Here is a 21,052-nt window from a genome sequence, read left to right as displayed (position 1 = left end):
ATACCCTCTACATCCTACATCCCCAACAATTTGTTTTACATACTCCAAACGTGGCCTCCCTACACAATTTTTCCCTTCTACCTGTCCTTCCAATATTAAAGCGACTATTCCAGGATGCCTTAGTATGTGGCCTATAAGTTTGTCTCTTCTTTTAACTATATTTTTCCAAATGCTTCTTTCTTCATCTATTTGCCGCAATACCTCTTCATTTGTCACTTTATCCACCCGTCTGATTTTTAACATTCTCCTATAGCACCGCATTTCAAAAGCTTCTAATCTTTTCTTCTCAGATACTCCGATCGTCCAAGTTTCACTTCCATGTAAAGCGACACTCCAAACATACACTTTCGAAAATCTTTTCCTGACATTTAAATTAATTATTGATGTAAACAAATTATATGAGCATTTTACTTTTTATTAATTAAAGGAGGACAGTGTTTTCAGGAGGCCAAAGCAGGTATAAAACACTTCAGTACTGAATATTTTATTCACCTCTGAAATCGGAAGATTCCTTTTTTTTAAAAAAAGAAGATCATTATATAATTATTCATTATTTAAATAGAAGGTTCTACCGTACCAGGTCGATCAGAAAGCTCAAACTTTTCAATTATACCATCGATTTTTGTGCTGGCTTCCAGTACCAAATTTTTTTTAAAAAGAATAGTTAGAATATCATATTTCAATTTTGTTAATTATACACGACCACAGAACCTTGAAAGACCCACCGGGTTGGTCTAGTGGTGAAAACACTACACGGATTTGAATACTAGATCGTGGATACCAATGTTCTTTGGTGGTTGGGTTTCAATTAACCACACGTCTCAGGAATAGTCGAACTGAGACTGTACAAGACTACTTCATTTACACTCATACATATCATCCTCTGAAGTATTATCTAAACGGTAATTACGAGAGGTTAAGCAGGAAAAAGAAAGGACGTAGAAAGCAAGGTATCATAACCTCATTGATAGCATGAATTATTGGATTTTTCATAAGGGTGAATGCATGTTGAAAAATAATTGTCGGATATTACAATAACTTAATTCACTTCTGTGCACATTAAGCAGAAGACTGTATCTGTAATTACCGCTCATTAAGCGTAGCCTTTGATGAAATTTGAAAAACAGTTTAGTAGTTCCTGAGATAAGTAAACATATTTAATACCTTTAGATTTCATCTTACCTTGATTAATATAGTTCATTATCGTAAAAGAATGGTGCCGTTTTGAACATGGTTTAAATTAAAACAGAATTACTTAACAGTTTATGTTTTTTTATTTTTCAAATTTATCGTCTCAAACATATTTTTACATAATTAATAAATTTCAATACGTGCGCCCTTAGTCGCCCAACAAATGTCGAAACGATACTCAACTTCTCTCCAAACATTAGTTAAAATTTCTTTGTTAATGGTTGTCATTGCTTCATTAATCCTGTTTTTTAAGCGGTTTAGGTAGCAAATTTTTTGTGTATAAACAAGGCTTTTGATACACCCCCACAAGAAAAAATCGCAAGGTGTCAGGTCTGAACTCCTTGGAGGCCAAAGTACGGGTCCTTGCCGGTCTATCCATCGATCTCCAAATTTTTCGTTCAAAGCATCCGTAACCGATCTATTGAAGTGCGGGGGGAGCACCATCTTGTTGGAAATGAAGTCGATGAATGTTTTCGTGTTCATCCAGCTGAGGAAAGCAATAATTGGCTAACATGTCAATATACGCGACTCCATTAATTGTTTTTTCAGCAAAGAAGAAAGGACCTATTACACGATTTTTCATCGCGCCACACCAAACATTAACTTTAGGTGAATCGCGTTGTTTCTCGATAATTGCGTGTGGGTTTTCAGAGCCCCATATTCGTGAATTGTGTCTGTTAATGTATCCATTCGCACGGAATGTAGCTTTTTCTGTAAAAATTATATCGTCTAAAAATGATTCGTTTTCACTTATTCTGTCTGACATTTCTACAGCGAAATCGTAACGTTTTACACCATCATCTGGTTTCAATTCCTGCAGTATCTGGATTTTATAAGCGTGTAATTTCAGTTTTTTATGTAAAACTTTGTGAACTGTTGATTTTGAAATACCTAATTCGACGCTTCGATGGGGGATGGACTTCCCAGGACTTCTAATTGCCGATCGTCTAATTAGTTCAACCGTATTGTCTGGTACACTTGGTCTTCCGGTTGATTTCTGTTTCTTAACCGATCCGGTTTCTTCGAATCAACGTGTTATGTTATTTTTGTGTGGCGGATCTCTTCCGAATTCACGACGAAACGCACGTCGAACTAAAATTACGGATTTTAATTCGGCCATCAATAAAACACACTTTTGCTCTTTATCTGAGAACATAGTAACTCGCTAAACTCACCGCAACAACAATACAAGAACTGACGTTGTGGTTACAACTGCTGATAAACAAACTTTTCGGTTGGAGGCTTTCAGGAATACCAATGTAACATCTAGAAATTTCCCTACAATCTTCCGATGAATTACCGAAACCGCACCATTCCTTTTTGATAACCCTGTACATTCATAGAATTGTAGTGCGTAGTGGCTTTTTTAATCTCATTTACCAATTTTACAATAAATTCTAAATGAATGATTTCCAATTACAGCTATTGTTCCTGTGCTGTTGGAAGCGTTACAAGATCCTTCTCATAAGACAGCTACTTGTTTACAAACATTGTTGGATACTCAGTTTGTGCATTTTATCGATGCACCATCATTAGCTTTAATTATGCCGGTCGTGCAACGTGCATTCATGGATCGTTCGACAGAAACGCGTAAAATGGCTGCACAGATTATTGGTAACATGTATTCTTTGACAGATCAAAAAGACTTAACTCCTTACTTACCTACTATTATACCTGGACTGAAATCATCGTTACTCGATCCTGTACCTGAGGTAAGTTCGCTTGTGTTTTATTATCTTTTCTACTTAGTAAGCTGTGTAAATGAGTGAAATTTTTTTTAAATTATGTTGATATGGGCATTTTACAACGGCAGCGTTAGACATTTGGTTTCATTGTTTATGGTATTACAAATATGATTATTTTTTTTAAGTTACTAACCGTAAAACACTAATCGAACATAGAAAGAATTGTAAAAAGTTTTTATACTTATATCGATAACACTTATTTCCTTTAGATGGACCTCGAAAATCTTTGACCCTTTAACTTTTTTTTTTTTTGTCTTCAGTCATTTGACTGGTTTGATGCAGCTCTCCAAGATTCCCTATCTAGTGCTAGTCGTTTCATTTCAGTATACCCTCTACATCCTACATCCCTAACAATTTGTTTTACATATTCCAAACGTGGCCTGCCTACACAATTTTTCTCTTCTACCTGTCCTTCCAATATTAAGTGACTATTACAGGATGCCTTAGTATGTGGCCTATAAGTCTGTCTCTTCTTTTAACTATATTTTTCCAAATGCTTCTTTCTTCATCTATTTCCGCACTTTATCCACCCATCTGATTTTTAACATTCTCCTATAGCATCACATTTCAAAAGCTTCTAATCTTTTTCTCTCAGTTACTCCGATCATCCAAGTTTCACTTCCATATAAAGCGACGCTCCAAACATACACTTTCAAAAATCTTTTCCTGACATTTAAATTAAGTTTTGATGTAAACAAATTATATTTCTTACTGGAGGCTTGTTTCGCTTGTGCTATTCGGTTAATTATATCGCTCCTGCTTCGTCCATCTTTAGTAATTCTACTTCCCAAATAACAAAATTTTACTACCTCCGTAATCTTTTCTCTTTCTATTTTCACATTCAGTGGTCCATCTTTGTTATTTCTAATACATTTCATTACTTTCGTTTTCTTCTTGTTTATTTTCTTTCGTAGGACTTCATCTATGCCGTTCATTGTTTCTTCTAAATAAATCCTTTTTACTCTCGGCTAGAATTACTATATCATCAGCAAATCTTAGCATCTTTATCTGTTCACCTTGTACTGTTACTCCGAATCTAAATTGTTCAAAATCTGGAAACGATCCGTCCTGGAAACAAGTGGCGGAGAACAGCCAGCGTTGCCCTCGCTGTGTGCACTGTAGCTCCATCCTACTGGAATAACACGTTTTGAAAATCGATTCCCCGGTTTCGTAACTCAGGGATGAAAAACGTATTCAACATCGCAATGTAACGATCAGCTGTTACATTTACGGCAGCGTCATTTTCTTAAAAAAAATATGGTCCAATAACACCTACCTTTCCTATTGCACACCAGACAGTCACCTTTGGGCTATGAAGAGGTCTCTTGTGAAGCTTATGTGGGTTTCTTTCTGCCCGATACCGGCAATTCTGTTTGTTGACGAAGCCATTTGGATGAAAATGGGCTTCGTCAGTCATTAACAATAACAAATTTTCATTTTCTTCAAAAACTGTAAGCATTTGTCGACAAAATTGTAATCGCTGCGTGAAATCTTGCTCGTTTAACTGCTGCACGACGGCTATCTTGTATGGATGGAAATGCAGGTCTGTATGCAGAATTCGTCTTACCTTACTTGTGCTCATTTGAAGCGCTGCTGAATGCCTCTGAATAGAGCGGCGTGGGCTTCTGACAATGGCTTCCCTTACTCGTTCGATGTTCTCCCGAGTGCTAGCTGTTCGTCAGGGACCCGGTGGTTTTTTCTTCAATATTGAACCGCTTGTTCGAAGGTTGTTTACCCGTCGCAATATTGTGTTACGAAAAGGTACACTTGCAGTACCATTAATATTAAACTGATGGCGGAAATCTCGCCGAACAGCAGTTACGGATTCGTCATTTCGCACAAAACTGTTATACGCGTACAGGCATTGGTCTAGCATCCACGGCTCCATCTCAACGACTAAAATGTAAATGCTTTGAACAAAGGAAACGTCAGACACCAGCCACGTGCCCCTCCCACCACGAACGCCCGAGTACAACCCACTTCAAAATCATCCGGTTCCCGTGAATGACCCTGTATAAAAGATAAAATGAAATAACCAGTAACAAGATGTCATTGTTTTATCTTTTATTTATTTCCCCTTTATTTCGTTGTATACCGTAAAGTATTTATTTATTTTTTCAGGTACGTAGTGTGTCTGCCAGAGCTTTAGGTGCTACGGTAAGAGGTATGGGAGAGACCAGCTTTGAAGATTTATTACCTTGGTTGATGCAAACGTTAACATCAGAAACAAGTTCCGTTGATCGATCAGGTGCTGCCCAGGGTTTAAGTGAAGTTGTTGGTGGACTTGGCGTTGAAAAATTACATAAGTTAATGCCAGGTTAATAATCGTTCATTTATTATTAATTAATAAGTATTTAGTCGTCGGAGAAGCGGTTCATAAATTTTGGAAGCATATCACAGAATTATAGTTTTTAGACACCGTCATTCCATGCAAAACCACGTTTAGATCTCCATCCTTAGTTCTAATTATAAGTAATTCAGTACAATCCCGTTTAACATTACTTCTGGATTATCCAGACTGATATAGAGAAAGGCATTTTTAATTATCGAAAATAAAATATGTACCGTTATACAGTAGTATGTAGCAAATTAAGATTTTTAAAATAGATTAAAGAAACACAGTAGTAGGCCTACTGTATAATGTATCCAGTTTATCGCCAGTTACTTTGTATCACAGTCTTTACATACTGTGGTACGAGGCTGCAGAGCACTGTGAGAAGATCCTTATATAAGGTTATACAGGGTTTGGGGGAACAATATGCCTATAGCTTGTTCTTAAGGGCGACGGGTTCCTGGGTGGTCATCAACTACGCTAACTTTAACTAATATCTGTTTCGGTTTCACCTGGCAGCTGATGAGCCGTGCGTCTACGGGGAGGTCCAGTCAAATGAACAGCCGATGTTTGAATGCCCTGCTCTTGGGGGGACCAGAGACCAGGGGCCACCTTGGAACTTAGAGGTCAAGCGGAAAATTGGCTACTCACAAGCGGCAAGAGCCACATGTCACACCGTGTGGAGTTCTTGATGCGGTTGGTTTGTTCAACCGGCATCTGTAGTTTGCTTATGGGAAAGACTCTTACCGCATTGCCGTGGGAAGCTAACCCTGAGTACGGCTGACCACCAGCCAATTATTATGGCTCCACGACTATAAAATGGTGGACAAGTACTTGCTGGCATTCAGCGACCTAGGCGTGGCAGTAAATTTCTACCTTGAAATGAAATTTTATTATGGATGTCACATATATTTTTAGGAGTTGATGGGGTGAGCCTACCCGTTTTAGTGAATATATGACAATGAACGGTCGGGAAATGTAAGTCGGTAGTGTATGGCACCGTGCTTAGTCCGTTCACGCTTTTAGGTAAGTTCTAGGAGCTATGTTAAGATACTAGTCGCTAAACTGCTTGAGGTTCAGTTGCCGCTTGTGGTACAAACATTCGGTCTTATGCTTTACGGTGACCGAACGGGGTGGTGGCGTGAGAAATGCCAAGCGAACCAAACAGTAAGTTTTATGCAGTAATGCATCAGGCAAGTTTATGCTGCCACTTCTTGTGACAGAAAAATCGGCTAAACCTAGAGCGCTGAAGAATATTAGTAAAATTTGAATTTACTTCCACGCGTATACAGGTCGCAAAAATCAACATGGATGATGTCTTGCGAAATGTTTAAAGAATGGTTTTCCTCGTTCTTCGTCCTACCGTAGAGATTTCATTAAGCTGTAGTGTACGTATATTATACATTTCCAGATTTTCCGGACTTTTGCTCATCTGGACAACTTCTGGACCCATTTTGTCCGGTTAAATGGGGTTGTACTGTAGTTAAATCAAGTATAAATTAAAACAAAATATTTGAATCGCTTATCGTTTCCTGCTGCGTGTTATTTAATTGTATCGTAAACATTTTGCGCAGATATTTAAATTTTTTAATAAAAATTTTCAGTCTGTTAATTTTACTACCATTTCTGAAAGTAAATAATTTTTATTTGCTTCTTCTCCTTTAATACGATAAGAAAATAAATTTTCTAGCACTGTTTTAGCAGCAATTTTTAAAAAATGTAATTTTTTTGTAATCAAATATTATTCCTTGTCTGTAGCATTTAATTATTTTACATTCTTATTTTTGAAAATATAAATATAAAAGTAAATAGTGTGATAAAAGTACACTGGGATGCATTTTATCTAGAGTAGCATTGAGTAGCGAAGATGTCCAAACCCAATACAATTGCAAAAAACCTCATATCGTTTGTTGCAATTGATATTTTCAGTGTTTTAATAAGTATAGGAAAAATCAAAAAAAAAAATTGTGCTTTCTAATTACAGTATCAAGTTGAATCGATGACGTGGCTGCCGATGTTTCTGATCAGATAATTCAGCAAGCGAATTTTTTAGTATTCGATTCTATGAATTTACAGGTGCAGCAAACATTTCTCAGTTTTTTTTTGTTTTCTGAGGTATGAACACGATAGGTACAGATCAATCAAACAAAATATATTTTTTTTTTTTGTCTTCAGTCATTTGACTGGTTTTATGCAGTTCTCCAAGATTCGCTATCTAGTGCTAGTCGTTTCATTTCAGTATACCCTCTACATCCTACATCCCTAACAATTTGTTTTACATATTCCAAACGTGGCCTGCCTACACAATTTTTTCCTTCTACCTGTCCTTCCAATATTAAAGCGACTATTCCAGGATGCCTTAGGATGTGGCCTATAAGTCTGTCTCTTCTTTGAACTATATTTTTCCAAATTCTTCTTTCTTCATCTATTTGCCGCAATACCTCTTCATTTGTCACTTTGTCCACCCATCTGATTTTTAACATTCTCCTACAGCACCACATTTCAAAAGCTTCTAATCTTTTCTTCTCAGATACTCCGATCGTCCAAGCTTCACTTCCATATAAAACGACACTCCAAACATATACCTTCAAAAATTCAGGCAATAGTTCTTGCATAGGACTTCATCTATGCCATTCATTGTTTTTTCTAAATCCTTTTTACTCTCGGCTAGAATTACTATATCATCAGCAAATCAGAGCATCTTTATCTTTTCACCTTGTACTGTTTCTCCGAATCTAAATTGTTCTTTAACCTCATTAACTGCTAGTGCTATGTAAAGATTAAAAAGTAACGGAGATAGGGAACATCCTTTTCGGACTCCCTTTCTTATTACGGCTTCTTTCTTATGTTCTTCAATTGTTACTGTTGCTGTTTGGTTCCTGTACATGGTTAGCAATTGTTCTTCTATCTCTGTATTTGAACCCTAATTTTTTTTAAATGCTGAACATTTTATTTCATTCTACGTTATCGAAAGCCTTTTCTAGGTCTATAAACGCCAAGTATGTTGGTTTGTTTTTCTTTAATCATCCTTCTACTATTAATCTGAGGCCTAAAATTGCTTCCCTTGTCCCTATACTTTTCCTGAAACCAAATTGGTCTTCTCCTAACACTTCCTCCACTCTCCTTTCAATTCTTCTGTATAAAATTCTAGTTAAGATTTTTGATGCATTACTAGTTAAACTAATTCTTCTGTATTCTTCACATTTATCTGCCGCTGCTTTCTTTGGTATCATTACTATAACACTTTTTTTGAAGTCTGACGGAAATTCCCCATTTTCATAAATATTACACACCAGTTTGTATAATCTATCAATCGCTTCCTCACCTGCACTGCGCAGTAATTCTACAGGTATTCCGTCTATTCCAGGAGCCTTTCTGCCATTTAAATCTTTTAATGCTCTCTTAAATTCAGATCTCAGTATTATTTCACCTATTTCATCCTCCTCAACTTCCTCTTCTTCCTCTATAACACCATTTTCTAATTCATTTCCTCCGTATAACTCTTCAATATATTCCATCCATGTATCGACTTTAACAAAATATGTTGTTTTACAAATCAATACCTGGTCGTACAACAGGAGTGCATCTTTTGCTGCTTTTTATGAAGTTTATAACTGTTACGTAGATTGGATGAAATGTATTGCAGTATGTAGTGATGGTGCAAAGGCTATAACAGAATAGAACAGTGGATCTCTGAAAAACATATGTCTTATGTACCAAGGGTGGATTGCTTCCTTCACAGATATGCTCTTGTTACAAAAAATATGCCAGAAAATCTCGAACAAATTCTTTGAAAAGCGGGTAATTTTATTAAAAGTTGGTAGTTACAGAATAGGCTGTTTGCTAAACTATGTAATAAAAATCAAAATAAAATAAAATTTAAATGGGCAAAAAGAAAAAAATCTCTTCTTTTCTATACAGAAGTGAGATTGTTATCGCGGGAGAAAGTGTTAACCTGGTTATTGGAGTTGCAAGATGAATTAATATTTTTTTCCACTATAAAGAAACTTCATTCTCATTGTTTTACAGGCTTATTTTGCTGATGTATTTTCACATTTAAACGGCGTAAATGTGAATTTACAAGGATGTGATAAAAACATTTTATACAAAGTTCTATCTAAGTTCTATACAAAGATCTAGAAAAAACATTCGATAACGTAGACTGGAATATAATGTTCAACATTTAAAAAAAATTAGGGTTCAAATACAGAAATAGAAGAACAATTGCTAACGTTTACAGGAACCAAACAGCAACAGTAATAATTGAAGAACATAAGAAAGAACCCGTAATAAGAAAGGGAGTCTGACAAGGATGTTCCCTATCTCCGTTACTTTTTAATCTTTACATGGAACTAGCAGTCAATGATGTTAAAGAACAATTTAGATTCGGAGTAACAGTACAAGGTGAAAAGATAAAGATGCTACGATTTGCTGATGATATAGTAATTCTAGCCGAGAGTAAAAAGGATTTAGAAGAAACAATGAACGGCATAGATGAAGTCCTACGGAAGACCTATCGCATTAAAAATAAACAAGAACAAAACAAAAGTGATGAAATGTAATAGAAATAACAAAGATGGATCACTGAATGTGAAAATACGAGGAGAAAAGATTATGGAGGTAGAAGAATTTTGTTATTTGGGAAGTAGAATTACTAAAGAAGGACGAAGCAGGAGCGATATAAAATGCCGAATAGCACAAGCGAAACGAGCCTTCAGTCAGAAATATAATTTGTTTACATTAAAAATTAATTTAAACGTCAGGAAAAGATTTTTGAAAGTGTATGTTTGGAGTATCGCTTTATATGGAAGTGAAACTTGTGCGATCGGAGTATCTGAGAAGAAAAGATCAGAAGCTTTTGTAATGCGGTGCTATAGGAGAATGTTAAAAATCAGATGGGTGGAAAAAGTGACAAATGAAGAGGTATTGCGGCAAATAGATGAAGAAAGAAGCATTTGGAAAAATATAGTTAAAAGAAGAGACAGACTTATAGGCCACATACTAAGGCATTCTGGAATAGTCGCTTTAATATTGGAAGGACAGGTAGAAGAAAAAAATTGTGTAGGCAGGCCGCGTTTGGAATATGTAAAACAAATTGTTAGGGATGTAGGATGTAGAGGGTATACTGAAATGAAACGACTAGCACTAGATAGGGAATCTTGGAGAGCTGCATCAAACCAGTCAGATGACTGAAGACAAAAAAAAAATACAAAGTTCGTGCTTTCATTAAGAAACTTGATATCTGAATTATTCACCTTGAAAGGAAAAATTTTGTTACATCTGTACTTCTGATTATAGTCAGTCACTATAGTCAGATTAAGTCACTAATTGAACACCACAGTTTGGATAGCATGAAAATTCATTTATTTGCGTGAACTAAAAATTCAGTCCACGAAGTATTTCCTGGAAGATAAAAATTATTTCTCAAAGAGACGAGTACTAAATCTATTCAGTGAAAATGTTGCAACTGTTCAGCTGTTCCGACTCATCAAAATGTTTGTCTATATAAAATACTACAACTAGAATTCACATCTGAAGATTTAGGTACATTTTGGGTTGCTCATTGAAGTGAATATGGAAATTTGGTCGTAGAAACGTTGAAAATATTAATCGCTTTCACCATTTCTTACCTCTGTGGAAAGGGTTTTTCGTCTACGGTTGTACTAAAAACTATATACAGGAATCGTCTTATCATTTTAAAACAATTTGCTTTATTGTGTTGCTAATGTAGATCCACATATGGAGAACCTTTTAAATGAAAAATAAATGCGACCATCTCGTTAATTTATTTTCTAAATATATGTAAAATGTTTATAATGAATGTTTTGTTTTCTCATAAAATAATTTCATTATTGTTTGTGTAAAATTGTTGGTTAATTTTTTGAACCCTCCCCAGTTTGAAAAATGCTTCTCCCTCACACGTAAGATGAAATTAAGTTTAACACTTCCGGTTTGTGTGGTAAATGGATAGTCCGACACCAGTTGGGTGTATCTTTCTTTTCTGATCGGCGATTTTACATTTTTTAATTTGTACACTTTCCTTGTCCCTAATTACCAAATTAATTAAACATAGATGTGGATATGAGGTGTGATAAAAAAATACGGTGAATGAATTTTTATAGCGGCAACTTCCGACGCTACATCCATATGCTGTAATTTGTCCAATAGCGTGATCAACTGAGACAGGCAGGGACAAGTTGTAACACGTTCGAGCTTGCCAGTCAGCTGCCAGAGCCGCTAGAGTGAAGTTGTGTTTATCGTGTCTGTTGTGCAACATGAATTTTGAACACATTAACATTATGTTTTGTTTTAAGTTGCAAAAGAGTGCCAAAGAAGCTCACGAAATGTTAGAATCGGTGTACAGCGATAATGCGGTAACTTTGAAGACTGTACAAGTGGTATGACCGATTTAAAAACGGAAATGAGTCTGTTGAAGACGAGCAGCATGTGGGACGTCCAGTAACCTCAAAAACAATTGAAAATGTGCAAAAAGTGGATGCAATGGTTCGTTCAAACAGGCGAATGACTATTCGAGAGAAGGAAAATCGTGTGTCAATTTGCACAGAGTTGAAGGGTCGTCTTCATGCAGATCCGGACTTCATGGCCAAAATTGTAACTGGAGATGAAAGTTGGGTCTACGGCTATGACCCTGAAACCAAAATGCAGAGTTTCCAATGGAAAACCGGTTCATCTGCTCGCCCTAAAAAGGCACGTCAGTCAAAATCCAACATCAAGGTCATGCTCGTTGTTTTTTTTCGATAGTGAGGGCATAGTGTGATCAGAGTTCGTTCCAAGGGGAACAACTGTAAAATCTGAATTTTATAAGGATGTACTGAAACGTTTGCGTAACGACGTACGAAAAAGCGACCAGAAAAATGAACCGATGGCTTCCTTCTTCACCACGACAACATGCCGTTTCACATCTCGCTTCTCATTCGCGAGTTTTTGGCCGAAAAAAGTTTTCCTGTCGGTCCATATCCCCCATACTCACCGGATTTAGTACCGTGCGACTTTTGGCTCTTCCTAAAAGTTAAAATTGTGCTTAAAGGAAAATGTTTTGACAAAATTGCTGACATTGAGAGGGCCGCGACCGAGCAGCTAAAAGCCCTTCTGAAAGACCAGTCGTTGGGATAAGTGCATTGCTAGCCAAGGACAGTACTTTGAAGGAGATTAAATTGAATTCTATGTAACCTTATTACTTTTTTTAATAAAAAATTATTCACCGTATTTTGATCATACCTCGTATGTGTATTTCCAACCTACTTCCTTGCAGGATTCTGCTGCAGATTTCAGAAAAATCCTGTTTTCAGATTTATTGTTTTTTTATGAAATATGTAGCTTTTTTTTTATTTTTAATGCATTTTACTATCTTTTAAAAATGCCTTTATTGTTTTATTTTTTGACCTAACTGTTTCCTGCATTTTCTGCTATCCGTAAAGCTTACACGAAACAATTTAAAAAAATTTATTAATTCTATTTGATACTTGAAAATTTTGCTTGGAAGCACTCCTTTTATAATGAATTTTTCTGCGATCGATAAATTCATGTTACTTTTAACTGGTTTTCTTTTGACCAAAACAAAATAGCAACAGTGGTGAATTTAAACGCGTTTTTTTCCTGCAATGTTTCTTTGTACTACAAGTTAAAACATAATCTGTGAAACGTCATTCTTTCGTAACTGCTTTCTGAATTATAGTTTGCTCTTCTTCATATTCTACTTTTTATCACAGCTACCAGATTCTTGTACTACCAAAATAGGTTGTTCTGTACATTTAAATTTAAATTTCCTCATAATGTTAACATTTACAATTTGTATATTTTAAAATTGCCTCTGTAATCGATAAATTTCATGTAATTCTTTTATTCTTTGTAAGCTGCCTTCTAAAATTAATTCAAAACACAGCAGTTTGTGTTTATTTAATATCGTTTGTATGTTATGTTCAATATACAGAGTTATCATAAAAGAATGGTGCGCTTTTGAACATGGTTTAAATTAAAACAGAATTACTTACAGTTTATGTTTTTTATTTTTCAAATTTGTCGTCTCAACATTCTTTTTACATAATTAATAAACTTCAATATATGCGCCGTTAGTCGCTCGACAAATGTCCAAACGATATTCAACTTCTTTCCTAACATTTCTTTGTTAATGGTTGTCATTGCTTCATTAATCCTGTTTTTTAAGTGGTTTAGGTCGCGAATTTTTTGTGTATAAACAACGCTTTTGATGTACCCCCGCAAGAAAAAATCGCAAGGTATCAGGTCTGGAATCCTTGGAGGCCAAAGTACGGGTCCTTGCCGGCCTATCCATCGATCTCCAAATTTTTCGTTCAAAGCGTCCGAGACCAACGCATTGAAGTGCAGGGGAGCACCATCTTGTTGGAAATGAAGTCAATGAATGTTTTTGAGATCATCCGGCTGAGGAAAGCAATAATCGGTTAACAAGTCAAGATACTCCATTAATTGTTTTTTCAGCAAAGAAGAAAGTCCCTATTACATGATTTTTCATCACGCCACACCAAACATTAACTTTAGGTGAATCGCGTTGTTTCTCAATAATTGCGTGTGGGTTTTCAGAGCCCCATATTTGTGAATTGTGTCTGTTAACGCATCCATTCGCGTGGAATGTAGCTTCGTCTGTAAAAATTATATCGTCTAAAAATGATTCGTTTTCACTTATTCTCTCCGACATTTCAATGGCGAAATTGTAACGTTTTACACTATCATCGGGTTTCAATTCCTTCTGTATCTGGATTTTATAAGCGTGTAATTTCAGTTTTTTACGTAAAACTTTGTGAACTGTTGATTTTGGAATACCTAATTAAATGCTTCGACGGGGGATGGACTTCTAATTGCCAATTGTCTAATTAGTTCAATCGTTTTGTCTGGTACACTTGGTCTGCCGGTTGATTTCTGTTTCTTAACCGATCCGGTTTCTTCGAATCAACGTGTTATGTTATTTTTGTGTGGCGGATCTCTTCCGAATTCACGTCGAAACACACGTTGAACTAAAATTACGGATTTTAATTCAGCCATCAGTAAAATACACTTTGCTTTGTCTTTATCCGAGAACATAGTAACTCGCTGAACTCACCGCAACAACAATACAAGAACTAACGTTGCGGTTACAACTGCTGATAAACAAACTTTTGGGTTGTAGGCTTTCAGGGATACCAATATAACATTAGTTATTTTTGTGTACAATCTTTCTATGAATTATTGAAACCGCACCATTCTTTTATGATAACCATGCATTGTTGAGAGTTTTGCTCTGTCAAATTCTCTGTTTCCCGTGATACGTTAACCTTTGTACATTGTACTATTTTATTTTCTACATTTAACATAATTATATGTTTGTTTGAAATACTATTTATAAAATTATTTACGCTAAACTTTCATTTATAGAAATAATTAGTACAGCAGAGAGGGCTGACATTGCACCACATGTAAAAGACGGTTATATAATGATGTTTATCTACATGCCTGTTGTATTTACTAGCGAGTTCACGCCATATATTGGGCAAATTATCACACCGATACTGAAGGTAATTTATTTAATGTTTTTTTTTTTTTTTACTAATTCTAATTCGTATATGTTAAGTTGATACTGCAAAACATTAAAAATAAAAATTGATTTTTTTATATAATTCTTGTCAGCAGATTTCTAAATACGAGGAATGTTTTTCAAGTAAGTACCATTTTGAAATTAAAAAGGCAAGAACACTATTCTTAAGAATTTTTTTTATGTAAAAAACCTGTAATTTAATCTACTTTTCTACATAATTGCCATCAATATTCAGGCACTTGTATCATGCAAACAGCCTTTGAACACAGTCGTCATAAAAGTCTGCCATCTGACTTAAAAACCACTGCAACACGGTTGCTTTGACACAATCATTGTTGTCTTGGCGTTGACCACCCAAATGTTTTTTTTTCAAACGCAGAAACAAGTCGTAATCACTGGCCCCTAGATCGGGACTGTATGGAGGGTGATGAAGTTGTTCTCAGCCAAACGATGCGTCGAGTTGATGCATTGTCATGAAACAAAAGGATCCCTTTATTCAGGACGCCACACCTTTTATTTTGGATTGCATGGTGCAGTTTTTTTTAAGATTTCACGGTATGTCGTAGACTTTATTGTGTCACCATGTGGCAAAAACTCCACCAGCAGCAACCCCCCCTTCCTGTCCTAAACACCATACACATGATTTTTCAGACTGAAATTGGGTGATATTGAATGCTGCCATTCCATGGATTGCTGCTTTGATTCCGCTGTAACGTAAGTCACCCGTGTTTCGTCGCCTGCGACAATTTGGTTTTAAAAAAAATCATCACCCTTTACAATGTACAGTTCAAGAAAAACCAACACACTGCCTAAACGTTTGGTTTTGTGCACGTCAGTCAACATTTTCAGCTCCCGGTGTGAGCACAATTTTTTATAATTTAATGGTTCGGTCACAATTTCATAGACCACTTGTTGAAACTCGATGAAACTTTTCAGATAGCGAAGAAATCGGATAAAGTGTCTGTTCTCTCTCGCAATTTTTCATCGACTTTCTGCACCAGATTTTCAGTAATGACAGAAGATTGTTCATTCTGTTCCTCATCATGAACATTCTGGCGGCGTCTTTAAAAGCTCTAACCCATTTTCATGCCGTTCCATCGCTCGTAATATGTTCTCCATACACTTCACCGATCCGACGATGAATTTCAGCCGGTTTCACATCTTAAGTACTAAGAAAACGAATCTCACCATGTATTTCACAGACGGTGGGATTCTCGATCGGCTGAGGCATTTTAAATACTCGCAAACAAACGTAAATACAGTGAAATATTTCTGTAATGGCGTCTGTGGCTTGCCAATAGATCAGGGTGTACATAGTGCGCATGTGTGGAATGCTGACTGCAGTATAGCAGCGGTGGAATTTCAAAACTGTACTTACTTTAAAAACATGTCTTGTATTTAACTTTAAATGCAATTCATATGTAACTGTTCTTTATGTCGTCTATATAATGTATTTATTTGGAGTGAAATTTGTATTATTAATATGTTTTTATCTTGTGACTCAACGCATATTGTGAAAAGTAGGTTTTTTTGTATTTTTGTATTTGTTAAACCGTCTTAGATATATACGAAAAGAAATTTTCTGAAATCTGCAGCAGAGTTTGTAGAAATGAAGCAGGTCAGGGAAACGCATAATACATCTAGGTTTATTTAATTTGATGATTAGGAATGAGTAATATTAGAATGCGATGTTTGATCGTTTCAGTTAAGTTTATTATAATTTTGAGCGATGACTGTGCCAGTACCTTGATAAATTATTGATTTTTATAATTTTTCTTTACCATTAAGCACATACATCATAAATATTCCAGCTCTTGACTTTTATCATTATAAGCTGTGTTACTGTTTTCATGTATAATCTTTTTTTCCACACCTTCTAATTGACAAGCTGTAGATTGAAAAATAATAATCATAATAATAATAATAATAATAATAATATAATTTGTTCATATGGGATATATTTTTAAATTGTGTAATTAAGTAATAAACTAAAATTCATAAAAGCCTTTTTTTGTCTTCAGACATTTGACTGGTTTGATGCAGCTCTCCAAGATTCCCTATCTAGTGCTAGACGTTTCATTTCGGTATACCCCCTACATCCTACATCCCTAACAATTTGTTATACATATTCCAAATGTGGTCTGCCTACACAATTTTTTCCTTCTACCTGTCCTTCCAATATTAAAGCGACTATTCCAGGATGTCTTAGTATGTGGCCTATAAGGCTGTCTCTTCTTTTAACTATATTTTTCCAATTGCTTCTTTCTTCATCTATTTGCCGCAATACCTCTTCATTTGTCACTTTATCCACCCGTCTGATTTTTAACATTCTCGCATTTCAAAAGCTTCTAATCTTTTCTTCTCAGATACTCCGATCGTCCAAGTTTCACTTCCATATAAAGCGACACTCCAAACATACACTTTCAAAAATCTCTTCCTGACATTTAAATTAATTTTTGATGTAAGCAAATTATATTTCTTACTGAAGGCTCGTTTAGCTAGTGCTATTCGGCATTTTATATCGCTCCTGCTTCGTCAATCTTTAATACTAGATCGTGGATACTGGAGTTTTTTCGTAGTTTGGTTTCAATTAACACATCTCAGGAGTGGTCGACCTGAGACTGTACAAGACTACACTTCATTCACATTCGTACATATCATCCTCTAACTAAGTATTATAGTTAGAAAAGGGTTTTATGTAGAGTGCTGATGCGAGTAAATTCACTTATACTTAAATCTGTATTTTTATCTAATTTAGTTCGGGAACTTTTCAGACTTTAATGTTTATACCCTACTCTAGCTGCCTTAATAAAAGATTTCTGTTGGTATTCTCCTCTTTAACACTTTTGAACCCTCGGCTTCTCGGCAGGCACATGGTGGTCCATGGTAACTGAGCAATTTAGATCGATTTAAAAAATTCCTATTCATGATAATTCTAAAATTTCCTTAAAAGAGTTTTATCACTGAAAGAAAAGACATTCAAATTTGTTTCATGTAAAAAAAGACATGCGAGTTACCAGAAATTACGTTTCATGTTGAGATTTTCCTTCCAAATGCAGAAAAAAATTAGCTGCAATACAAGCAATTAATTTTTTTTTTTAATTATTAAATGTATTTTAATTTATTTATATTGCATATAATGTATTTTTAGAAACACAGAAACCTACTCTTTCAATATAATATAAATTCATTTAGATATCACTTAGAAGTAAAAGGTTATGTCACTTGAAAGAAAAACTTTTTTATAGAACAAATATATATATATATATATATATATATATATATATATATATGGTATATTGATATACATGGTTATCATAAAAGAATGGTGCGGTTTTGAACATGGTTTAAATTAAAACAGAATTACTTACGGTTTATGTTTTTTATTTTTCAATTTTGTCGTCTCAAACATTTTTGTACGTAATTAATAAATTTCAATATGTGCGCCCTTAGTCGCTCGACAAATGTCCAAAAGATGCTCAACTTCTCTCCAAACATTAGTTAACATTTCTTCATTGAACGGTCGCCATTGCTTCATTAATCCTGTTTTTTAAGTGGTTTAGGTCGCGAATTTTTTGCATATAAACAACGCTTTTGATGTACCCCACAAGAAAAAAATCGCAAGGTGTCAGGTCTGGACTCCTTGGAGGCCGAAGTACTGGTCCTTGTCCGCCTATCCATCGATCTCCAAATTTTTCGTTCAAAGCGTCTGTGACCGATGCATTAAACTGCGGGGGAGCACCATGTTGTTGGAAATGAAGTTGATGGATGGTTTCGAGTTCTCCAGCTGAGGAAAACAATAATCGGTTAACATGTCAAGATACGCGACTCCATTAATTGTTTTTTCAGCAAAGAAGAAAGGCCCTATTACATGATTTTTCATCGCGCCACACCAAACGTTAACTTTAGGCAAATCACGTTGTTTCACAATAATTGCGTGTGGGTTTTCAGAGCCCCATATTCGTGAATTGTGTCTGTTGTTAACGCATCCATTCACGTGGAATGTAGGTTTGTCTGTAAAAATTATATCTTCTAAAAATGATTAGTTTTCACTTATTCTGTCCGACATTTCAACAACGAAATTGTAACGTTTTACACCATCATCAGGTTTCACTTCCAGCAGTATCTGGATTTTATAAGCGTGTAATTTCACTTTTTTACGTAAAACTTTGTGTACTGTTGATTTTGGAATACCTAATTCGACGCTTTGACGGGGGATGGACTTCCCAGGACTTCTAATTGCCGATCGTCTAATTAGTTCAACCGTTTCATCTGGTACACTTGGTCTGCCGGTTGATTTCTATTTCTTAAACAATCCGGTTTCTTCGAATCGTTTGAATCGATGTGTTATGTTATTTTTATGTGGTGGATCTCTTCCAAATTCGCGTCGAAACACACGTTGAACTAAAATTAAGGATTTAATTCGGCCATCAATAAAACACACTTTGCTTTGTCTTTATCCGAGAACATAGTAACTCACTAACAATACACTGCGACAACAATACAAGAACTGACGTTGCGGTTACAACTGCTGATAAACTTATGGGTTGGAGGCTTTCAGGGATACCGATATAACATCTAGAAATTTCTCTACAATCTTCATATGAATTACTGAAACCGCACCATTCTTTTATGATAGCCCTGTATATTAATATAACAAGTATACATCTGACTGACTACCACGAGACATGTAGTAACGAATTGTAATTTTCCGCTAGCGATTGGTACATTCTGGTGGTAAGCTAAGTGGTACGCACACATACAAATGCAATTTAGTAGTGTAGGATTTTTTTTTTAATTGTTAATTCCCTTCGTTTTAGTTTATTCATAGATTGTTATTTTTAAGTGTTTTGTACAGTGTGGCAGTGTTTGTAATTATAAAATTTCTTTCTTATAGAATTAGATTTTATTATTAATTTCAACAGAATTTTAAAAAATTACCTCATCTTGTTATTCACCTGATTTCCGAAATATGTTACTTTAATACATAATTTCACTGATGTAACATCATTTCCTCTAATTACATTTTGTAAATTAAAACATATTGTTCATTAAAGTTTAGCGATCTGTTGTTTATAAGTTATTCTCCTTTACAGTTCTGTGCAGCTACTGGGTGATCTGTTATATAGAATATCTGGTGTCTCTGGTAAGATGAGTACTGAAACTGCGAATGAAGATGATAATTTTGGTACTGAGCAGTCGCACAAGGTATTTGTTACATAATTTATAATTTTTTATTAAGACTACAGGAATATTGAAAATAAATTTGTGTGAATATCGATCAAGTAATCCTGGATGATGGACAGTTAAGTCTACTTCTGATCATCGTAATTACCAACCTGTTGGAAATAGTTCTTCCATGCACTAAATGGAAGCATGTTTTTAACACTACAATAGCAGCAGCATAATATTGACACCCTTATAACTTAAGATTTCACTCGTTTCGTTATAGATGTTTCAAAACGGATTCATCCCCTTTGTTTGACGACATGCGTTCCGTTACGGAACGGAACGCAAGAATGGCGGGAGTTTCAATATTTCTTCCTACAGATCGCAGAGCCTGGACAATGTCCGTTGCTGCTGCATCTTTCTATTATCGGTCGGGTTTCACGGGTTATTTAGTGGCGGTTATAGATTTTAAGTTTTATTTGTGGACGGATTTGGTTATTTGCTTTACTGTAATTTATTTACTGGATTTGGCCATGATAGACTAAGCTTTTGAGCCTAATAATCCCGGCGTGATTCCCCTTCAGTCCATCCGCTGAAGTACCTTCAGTTCCAGCACCTATGGGCTAGCAGGAGTGCACCTACCGGAGCTCTAGTTATTTGGAGGAAGAAACGCGCCCTGTTCTCCGGATATATATGAAGTGTAGTCTTGTACATTCTCAGTTCGACCATTTCTGAGATGTGTGGTTAATTGAAACCCAACCACCAAAGAACACCGGTATCCAAGATCTAGTATTCAAATCCGTGTAAAAATAACTGGCTTTACTAGGACTTGAACGCTGGAACTCTCGACTTCCAAATCAGCTGATTTGGGAAGACGCGTTCACCACTAGACCAACCCGGTGAGTAAGGTACATATGCCTATTGTATACTATATGCCTTAGCAGCTATATCAGCTTGTTCATCGGGTAAAATTTCTGTGCGACTCTAAACTGAACAAAAACTGCATACAAATTGTGTAAATAAAGTAACAAGACCGGTTCAGAAAAACTT

At 35.5% G+C, this 21,052-nt stretch overlaps 1 protein-coding gene across 1 annotated transcript in view; it reads left to right on the top strand.

Moving 5' to 3' along the window:
• LOC142323422 (stalled ribosome sensor GCN1-like) overlaps positions 1–21,052 on the top strand; it is a 66,378-nt gene that overhangs the window by 11,506 nt on the left and 33,820 nt on the right. Inside the window, exons 5-8 of the mRNA XM_075363019.1 lie at positions 2,614–2,903; positions 5,058–5,253; positions 14,674–14,813; positions 19,940–20,041. Of these exons, the coding sequence (XP_075219134.1) occupies positions 2,614–2,903; positions 5,058–5,253; positions 14,674–14,813; positions 19,940–20,041 (728 nt within the window). The remainder of the gene's footprint in view (positions 1–2,613; positions 2,904–5,057; positions 5,254–14,673; positions 14,814–19,939; positions 20,042–21,052) is intronic.

The sequence above is a fragment of the Lycorma delicatula genome, chromosome 4, assembly GCF_047948215.1.
Source record: "Lycorma delicatula isolate Av1 chromosome 4, ASM4794821v1, whole genome shotgun sequence".
Taxonomy (NCBI): domain Eukaryota; kingdom Metazoa; phylum Arthropoda; class Insecta; order Hemiptera; family Fulgoridae; genus Lycorma; species Lycorma delicatula.
The sequence above is the reverse complement of the archived record's forward strand: the minus strand, read 5'-3'. Positions and strand labels throughout refer to the sequence as shown.